Genomic DNA, 9,045 nt, shown 5'->3' with positions numbered 1-9,045 from the left:
AGCGGGCGATGCCCCCAGTTCTTCCTTTGGGTAATCTCAGACCTCACGCCTTTCTCCACTACTAACCTGGGATCCTTTAATGTATCCATCCCAGTCAGCTTTTTTTGGCCTCCCCTGGTCCATGGGTCGCCTTGCAAACCGCAGGCGCCGGGTGGAGAGGCAGAGAGGGGGCATTGGCAACTGTAGCCAATAGGATGCCTGGGAATCCAGGCAGGCAACCACGGTGCAGCCTGGCCCACATACTTCCCAGGAACGGAAGCTCTGGACCCAGAGGAGGTGTCTAACCCAGCCTGGGCGGCCAGGGAGGAACAGAAGCAGAGATCCAGAGATCCACCAACACGGCCTTACACGGGGATCTTTCAATGGGCTCCTGTGTGCCCAGCGGAGCTGGGGGACACAGAGTTGGACACACCCATGCCTGTCACCTCCGCCCGAGGAGTCTCTCCCCGGTGGGCAGATCAGGGCTGTGTCGGGAAAGCAGCACCTTGCAAAGAAGGCAGGACAAGGGCCTTTGTGTATTTAGGAGTGATCGGGAAGAGTGAAGGTGAGGTCCTCCGATTGCCCAGTGAGGGCTAGATCCCGCTACTATTCTAGGAAATAGTATTATCCCCAAGGTACAGGTGAAGATACTGAGGCACACAGCAGGGTTAGGTCCCACTTAAGTTCGCTAACACCGAGTGGCTGAAGTATGAGTAGAACCTGGGCCCTCTGGCTCCAGAAGCCAGGCAGGTAGCCATGGTGCAGCCTAGCCCGCACGTTTCCCAGGATGTGGGGACCCCTCTGGGAATGGAAGGTATTCATCAGTGCCGGCCTGATCCGCCCTTTGGTTCACTGCAGGCATCCCGTGGCTCTCTCACCGGGAAACCAAAGCTCAGGACGGGTGGGAAGAATTTTGAGGAAAGGCTCAGCCCCCCACCGATGGAAGGTCAGAAGGGTTTCACGGAGGGCCTCCACCTCCATTCTGTATTTCCTGTGGGGCCATCAGGCTGAGAAATGACTCTGAAGTTTCAAGGGGAGGAGCTCCCCCCTTCTGGAGATGACGGGGACGCTTTAGGTCGGTGAGGGTCATATCCCCATTCCTAGATTCCATGGTGACTCCAGGGTCAGGCAAACATTGGTGATGGCAATAGTGTGACTCTACAAGCCCCTCCTCCTCATAATGCTGTGCAAAACGCTGAGGCCCAGGCTGGCCAGCTCCTGGGCATCTTCACTGGCACAGAGTGAGGAAGGGACATAGTATGTGGCTTGTATTCAACTCCTTCCAAAACGCTCATTTTCCTGGCCTCCCTTGAAATCCCGAGAGCCATTCAAAGTGCAGAAGATTGTGCCCATTGTTTCCAGATGAAGAAAATCAGACTCAGAGATGGGAAGGGACTGACTCATGGCTTCACAGGCAGAAAATAGTGGAGGGAGCATTGGGAAAGAAGCCCAGCTTCCTGTTTGGAAAAGTCCTTCGTTTGTGTCTCAACACAGGACCCTGAAGGTTGGGAGAGCAGAAAAATAATAGGCATTTCTCTTCTCAGACCAGGGCCTGATATCGAAACGGTACCATTTGGGAAAAAAAAACAAGTTTGAAACACAGTAACGTTAAGTTAAATTGACTCTTTTTGTCCGGCACTTGTAATCCCTGCGCTTGGGAGGGCGAGACAGGAGAATCGCGCAGGTTCGAAGCCAGCCTCTCTGGCATAAGAGACCCTGTTTCCAAATAGGTCTGGGAGTGTAGCCCGGAGGTAGAAGGGTTCCATCCCCAGTACCACCAAAAAATAAAAATAATAAAAATTTTAAAAAGATGGCCCTGTGGTTGCTGGAGGCTGTTGTGCAGGTACAGCTCTGCAGTGGATACAGTGGGCCAGAGCAATCCTATGATTTTTGCATGGGAGCTGCTGTTTCTCAGTCTGGTACATGGTTAAAAAAAAAAAATTAAAAAAGATAAATTGACTCTTTCTTGTAGGACTTACTAGAACCCTTAGTATCTTTTTGATCCCAGATCTTAGACCAGTAAAAAGGCCAAGGCCTGGGACAGTGATTGACAGAACCTGGGTCCCAAAGGCCTCCAGGGAGGAACAGGGAGGCTGGAGTCCTCTGGAGCAGGTGCACTGGGGTGCAGGATCCCGTGTATTTAAGCACAGTAGTCTCCATTGCTGATTCTGGGGCTCAAATGTTAATTGCAAAGAGCAGGACAGGTACACAAAGGCCACGCCTGGCCCTCTCAGGCTTCCCCGGAGGCCAGATAAAGGCTTGAAAGTGCCTCCACTGCCCCTCAAGTTAGATTCCACAAGACTTTATTGGTGCCTGACCTATCCTGACGCTCGCTGCTGCAAGGAAAGGTTCGGGGACAGAAGAGGTCCCGGAAGGCCAGGTCCGCAAACGCCCTCCCAGAAGGGCCCAGCCCAGCCGGGGGTGGGCGGACACTTCCACTGCGGGGCCCAGGGAGGGAAAGCGCCCCGGGGCGGGCTGCACGGCGGAGGCCGAGGCCGGGTGTGGGGTGGAGCGGAGAGGCGGGGGGCCGGCCCCCTAGGAAGGGAACTCGCAGACGAAGTAGAGGCGGCGCTGGCAGTCGTGGTCCCACCAGGAGCCGTCGTCCGACGCCTGGGCCACGCAGTTCTCCCGCGCGCCGCCGTTGGGCTGGTCGGGGCTGAGCGGGTGCGGCGCGGCGCTGGGGGCGGCGCCGGGCTCGGGGCTGGGCGCGCGGTGCCAAGCGAAGAAGGACACGCGCTGGCCGTTCTCGAAGAGGTAGAGCCCTTCGGCGCGCCGGTCGTGCACGCCCAGCCACACCGGCCAGTTGTAGGGCGCGAGCGCCGCGCGCAGGTAGCGGGCCAGCGCCTCCATCTGCGCGCGGTCGGCGGGCTGCGCCAGGCTCCCGCCCCGCGCCACGCACCGCGCCTGCGCCGCCGCCTGCGACTCAAAGTCGCGCGAGAGCAGGAAACACTTGTGGCCCAGGCGCAACCCCTTCAGGCAGCCTATGGGAGGAGCGGGGCGGGGCCGGGGGCGGGGCCATTCTTAATTGGGCGGGGCGGGGCGGAGGCGGAGTCAGAACCGCGAGGAGCCCCGAGGCGGAGAGCCAGGGCTGCAGGGCTGGGGCCGCCTGTTGCAGCGGGACTGCAGGGGGCGTGGCACGGACCGCACTGCTTCCAGGGGAGGAGTATCTCACCCACAGCCCACCCCAGTTACTCGAACCTCCGGGTTAGCCAAAACATGCCAGTTCTCCGGGGACCCTCTCTCCCCTGACACCCAGAGTCCCCACCTCTTTAGGCCTCCCACCAGCCCCCCACCTGACCCGGATCGTTCCATTTTCCCGGGGCATGTGAGGCGCGGACTCACCTTCCAAGCGGCCGCGCTCACGCTCCGCACGGCCCTGCGCCTCCTGCAGGGCTTGCAAGGCGTCGCGGGTGTCGCCGGCCGCCTCCCGCAGCTGCCGCAGCCCCTGGGTCAGATCGACCACGCGGGTGTCCAGCGTGTGCAGACGGACGTGCAACTGGTGCAGGCCTGCGTCCAGGCCGGCCAGGCGACCCACTGCGGATGGACAGGGAGAGCGCTGGAGAGAGACCTGGGGGGGTGCAGCCGGGGGACTTAGGGCTCCTGCCCCTGTGATGGATGGGGGAACCTGAAACTTCTGGAAGAGAGGGGCCAGTGGCTTGGGCTTTGGGGAGGTGAGGCCCGGGGAGCTGGGCTCCTGGGAATGTGAGAGCTCCCACCTGGTCAGTGAGCAACTGAAAAGTCACCCCGCTTCTAGTTACTCACAGATATAGGTGATGGTGTCCTCAGGGGTGGGAGAGGGACTGGAAGAAGGGGTTGTCGTTTCCTTCTCTTCTTCTTCCTCCTCCTCCCCCTGGTCCTCTGTGGCCCCCCAGGCATCACCTTCAGGAGTTGCAGTAGGACTCTCTTCCACCGTCACAGACTGCAGCCCTAGGGCCTCCTGCAAATGCTGGGGCAGGGGAGGTATCATCACTGCAGCCTGCCACCCCCTCCCCCGTGCCCCATCTTGCCCTCTCCAACTCTAAACCCACTCTCTGAGCTGGAGACTCTTTCCTGAGCCTGTCACCCCCCATCCTCTGAGCCTATCACCATTGGCCCCCCTCGCCCATTTCCAGCCAACCTTGCCCATTCCCCATAGAGCCCCCACCCTCCCTTCCACAGCTTACCTTCAGCATCAGGGCCTCCCTGTCCCGCTCCTCCTCTAGGGCACCGCCCCAACCTCCCTCCCACTCCCTGGTGACTCCCCGAGCTCCGTGGCCAAAGCTCAAGAGCTGGGGGACCACCAGGGCCCCAAGGAGCCAGGCTGCCTGCATCTGGCTGGGCTCTCAGCACCCTAGGTCGAAGATGTCAGGACGTCTGGGGTTGGGCTGGGGTCCCTGGGACCTGGCGGGTGCCGGCCCACTGTCCTATTGTGAAAACCACTAGCCCCTTGATTCCTGCTTCTTCCAGCCTCTCGCCTGTGCCTCCCTCCCACGCCTGTCTGTCCGTTGGTCTCTGCTCCTCTGTGTGTGTCTCTCCCCGCCCCTCTTGGCTCCCACGAGGCCTTGCCTCTGTGGCCGGAAACCTCCAACGTTCCAAAGTCTCGATCCCGCCTTGCCTTGGGTCTCCCCACACCCCTCTCTTCCCACTTTCCAGAGCTCCCTCCCTCCCTGTTCTTTCCTTTTGCTGGGCCAAGAGTTCCAGTCAGGAGAAGGATGGAGACAGCTCTCTCTCCAAGGGCCCCTGGGGATGGCAGACCCCTGCGTTAGTCCAAGAACCTCTCCTCTCAGGACCACATGGGCAATGGTGGGGTGCTTGGACTTCATCCCCGCTCCTTTCTCCCCCTCCTGGTCATTCCTGAGGAGGGGGGAAGCCTCAGGATCCCACTAACATTGTTATTATCTTGTGGCCACCAGCAGCGCCTGCACACCCGGGTGGAAGAGACTCTTCCATTCCCAGGCTCCAGGGGACCCCCGCCACCCCAGATGGTCCAGCTCAGCCCTCCCAGCCCTTACCCAGAGATAAAAGTGAGCGTGTGTGTGTGTGTGTGTGTGTGTGTGTGTGTGTGTTTCTGTAGGGACACATGTGAAGACTGTGCATGTTGGCTATATGTGCAGCCCTGGAAGGTGGGGTTTCTGGATTCAGTAGCCATACTTTACTGGAAGCTTCCTGCAGGCCAGGCCCTGGGTTTCTAGCTGCTCACAGTTAAGCAGACAGATTAGCTCCCAGGGTGAGAGGATGGGTGGGTGGGGGGCAGCAGCTAGAGAAGGCTTCTCAAGGAGGTGGAATTGAGAGGTGCTGGGTTGGAGAGCTCTGAGCATTCAGCAAACTGCTCCAGCCCAGACCACTGCAGTCACCTCCTCCCTGCCCTCCCCCTCCTTCCTCCCAAGCCCCTCCAATCCCGGTTGCTTGCCGCAGCCGGAGCAATCCTTCCAAACCATAAATCAGATCACATCCTTCCCCACTCCCCTGCTCCCCCACCTTCCCATCAGCAGCAGGAGGGAAGCCAAACCCGGGCCTCAGTCAGCACTGCCTGCCTAGCTGGGGCTGGGAAAGAGAAACCTTTTGCATGCCTGTGCCCTGGGCGGGTCACCCCACACCCCTCTCCCACCAGGCTCCAGCCTCTCTGGCCTCCCAGTTCTCTCTGCCTTAGCCCCTCCTAGAAAGCTCTTCCCTCAGCCCTTTCTCATCACTGGAGCCTCAGCTGCAGAGGACCTCCCCTGACTAGCTTCTCTCTAAAGGAGACTCCTGAGCCTGGTGTGATGGCTCATGCTTGTAATCCCAGCGCTTGGGAGGCTGAGACAGAAGGGTCACACAGGTTCAAAGCCAGCCTCAGGTACTTAGTGAGGCTCTCAGCAACTTAGTGAGACTCTGTTTTCAAATAAAATATAAAATAGGTCTGGGAGTGTAACTCAGAGGTAGCAAGCCTCTGGGTTCCACCCCTAGTACCACCAAAATAAATAATATAGGAGCTTCCTGTCCACGTGTTGTTTTATGAAAACGCGCCCCCTTTTATCGTTTTGGAAGAATCAAGGTTGGCCCAATCTTGGTTATTTACCCTGCCCCTGCCAACGAAAATAGGAATCTCAGTGGTGCTGTAGTCCCAGTACTTGGGAGGGTGAGACCAGAAGATCACAGGTTCAAGGTCAGCTTCAGCAACAAGTGAGGCCCTCAGCAATTTAGCAAGATCCTGTCTCTAAATAAATAAATAAATAAATAAATAAATAAATAAAGGGCTGGGAGTGTAGCTGGGAGGTAGACTACCCCAGGGTTCAATCCCCAGCACATAAAGAAAAAGGAAAAAGAAAGCAGAGTTCTTGTGTAGTGCTGTACCCTGGAGCCTACCTAGCATATAGTAGATATTCAATGAATGCTGAGTGAAGGGGTCGCGGCTTGGTCAAAGGACGAGAGGTTTAACGTTTGTGTTTAGGCTGCACCCTGCCTTCCCAGGGTGATGGCCACAGCTTGGGTGGAGGTGGGAAGGGCAGTAGGAGAGATGTCAGCGGCAGGGGAAGCTGGAGGCCATGCCATGGCCACTCTCTGCCAGGCCCGTGAGTCACGCAGGGCTTTTCCAGCCTCAGCTTGGCGGATTGTGCCAAGGAACAGAGAGCTCATTAGCCAGGGATCAAGGGGTCTGCTCTTCAAAGAAGGAAACTGAGGCTCTGAGAGGGGAGAGCGCAGCCCTCTGGAGGTCGCAGGCCCGGTGGCAGCTAGCCAAGGCTTCTGGCTCCAGCAAAGAGCAGGGCATCTGCCTTTGGTTGCTGGGAGCCCCAGGAGGGGCCTTGGAAATCAACGCATCCAGCTTTCTGTTTTCCAAGAAAGCCTGGTATGCGGAGGACAGTGTGACCTTGGGCAGGCGGCTGGGGCTTCCGAGGCTGGGCCTCTCAGGTGCACATCTGAGCCCAAAGGCCCCTAGCTAGGGACTACAGACCTTGAGAGATGACGGGTTCAGGAAGGCCTCGTAGACCGTCGAGGGCTACACAGCCTCTCGTTTCAGGTGCCAACATGGGCAGCTGTTCTCTCGCTGGGCCCAGCTGCTCACCACCTGGGGTGGGTGGGTGTGCATAGAGAGAGGGACCTCCCAGGCTGGCCTGGCACCTGCTCCAGCTCACACCAGGAGCCCCGAAGAACCGCAGCTGGAGGCAAACCCAGAGGAGGCTCCTTAGAACTGTCCAAGTGGATGCTGCTAGAGGTGGGACAAGACGGAAGACGGGGCTGCCTGATGAAGTCTGCTCTGTGTCTGTGAGTGTCCTGGGCATAAGCGAGCCATCAGCTTACTGTGTGTGTGTGTGTGTGTGTGTGTGTGTGTGTGTGTGTGTGTGTGAGCTGAGGTCATTGGGCACCACTGCGTGAGAAGCAACGATGTTCAAGTCCATCATGTACAGCAGTGGTCCAGTGAAGAATTTCAGAGTGGCCTGCTGGTCCCTGGTCTTTGAGATCACCTCTTTAGAGCTGGGTGACCTTGGGCAAGTTACTTGGCCTCTCTGTGCCCTGGTTTTCTGTGCCTCGTAAGACCAGGCCCGTGAGGAAGATCACCCTGTCAGTGAAAGTCCCCACCCCTGGCACACTGCAGGTGCTCAAGACTGTGGGCAGTGACTATCCCGGAGGGGAGCTCCGGCACAGCACGGTGCAGGTAAACAGGTGTGTGCATGCCCGTGCGTGCGTGAGTGTGTTGGGGAGAGGCACACACCGCCATGCCATGTGTCTCCGTTTCCAGGTGGTGTGATCTGAGCTTGCAGCCCCAGGGCTTGTGTCTGGGTGTGTGCCGGGCAGGTCTTGCACTGTGTGCTTCTGAAGCTAATTGTGTTTGTGGTCACACACCCCAAGGCACACGGTGTCACGTCCTGGAGCGTGCGCATGGTGGGGGTGCCTGCGGTAGCCTGCTGGCTGGTGCCTATGCACCTGTGCCTTGGGGAAGCCATGTGTCTCAGGTGTGTTCAGGTGTGCCTTGCGCCTCTGTTTAGGTGCAAAGTGTGGGGGAGGGCACAAGACAAGTTCCTTCAGCCCTCAGAATTCATTTTGGGGATGTAGAGTCTGACGACAAATAATTATTGCACCCCACTGTGTGTAGAGGGGGTGGGGAGCACTCTAGGAGGAGGCTGCCCTGGGGTGCACTGTGGAGCACCTTTAGGGGGGCGGGACCCCAAGGTTAGTGCACCGGGGTAAGCAGGGGTGGAGTGGCGGGGAGTGGTGGGGAAGGGCAAGGGGAGGGGTGGAGCCGGCGGTGGGGGGGATGGGCGAGGTTTGGGGGCGCGGGGAGGGGCGATGTCTCCTCTGCCGGCTCCCGGAGGGAGGGGAGAGGGCGGAGGGAGGGGAGGGAGGGAGAAAGGGAGGGAGGGAGAGAGAGAGAGAGAGACAGGGTGAGGGAGAGACAGCGAGAGAGCGAGAGAGCGAGAAGGTGGCAGAGGAGGCGCGGAGCGGGCGGCGGCGGCGGCCCGAGGAAGAGGAGGAGGAAGAGCCGGCGGAGACGCGGCGCCCGGAGTCGGCCGGACCGAGCCGGGGGCGGGCGAGGAGGGGCGCGGCGGCCGCGGCAGAAGGGGGGGCGCTCTGCGGATGGCCAGGCCCGGCCCGCGGGGGGGGTGAGGTCCTCGGCCCCCCGCCCTCCCCCCCGGCCCCCGCCCGCCCCCTCCCCGGCCCGCTCGCCCTCCGGGGCGGTGGGGCATGGCCTGAGGGTCCCCCGTCTCCGGGGGGGTGGGGGGTGGGGGGAGGGGGGAGGGGCCGCGGGCGCCGCCGACCGGGACTCAGCAGCCCCGCCAGGCAGGTAAGGGGGCCGGGAACCTGGGGGCTGGTGGCGCTGCGGGGCCGGGGCTGCGGGAGGGGGCGGGGGCGCCCCGGATGTCCTTGGCCCGGCGCCGGGCCCCGGCCTGGGTGTGCGGTGGCTCGGGGGGTACGGGTGAGGAGGGGGGCGCTGCCCCGGGCGACAGCGAACCGGGTTACGCCCCGGTCCCCAGTGCCTCGTCCCAGATCGCCTCCTGGGAGAGAGGGTGCGTCCCATCCCCCGTCCGCGGAGCCCCCAGCCCGAACCCGCCTCGCGGCTCTGCGGGGCGAGGGCTGGGTGGCCGTGCCCACCTCCCCGCGCTGCCCGGCCAC

At 60.6% G+C, this 9,045-nt stretch overlaps 1 protein-coding gene across 1 annotated transcript; it reads right to left on the bottom strand.

Moving 5' to 3' along the window:
- Positions 1-2,514: 2,514 nt before the first annotated feature.
- CLEC11A (C-type lectin domain containing 11A) lies at positions 2,515-4,289 on the bottom strand (the record flags this gene model as incomplete). The annotated part of the gene is made up of 4 exons (XM_080703691.1): positions 2,515-2,960; positions 3,322-3,513; positions 3,742-3,925; positions 4,143-4,289. The coding sequence occupies 4 exons, from the start codon at positions 4,287-4,289 to the stop codon at positions 2,515-2,517; spliced, it is 969 nt and encodes a 322-aa protein (XP_080559817.1).
- Positions 4,290-9,045: the final 4,756 nt, after the last annotated feature.

This window comes from Muscardinus avellanarius, assembly GCF_963383645.1.
Source record: "Muscardinus avellanarius genome assembly, chromosome: 10".
NCBI lineage: Eukaryota > Metazoa > Chordata > Mammalia > Rodentia > Gliridae > Muscardinus > Muscardinus avellanarius.
The sequence above is the reverse complement of the archived record's forward strand: the minus strand, read 5'-3'. Positions and strand labels throughout refer to the sequence as shown.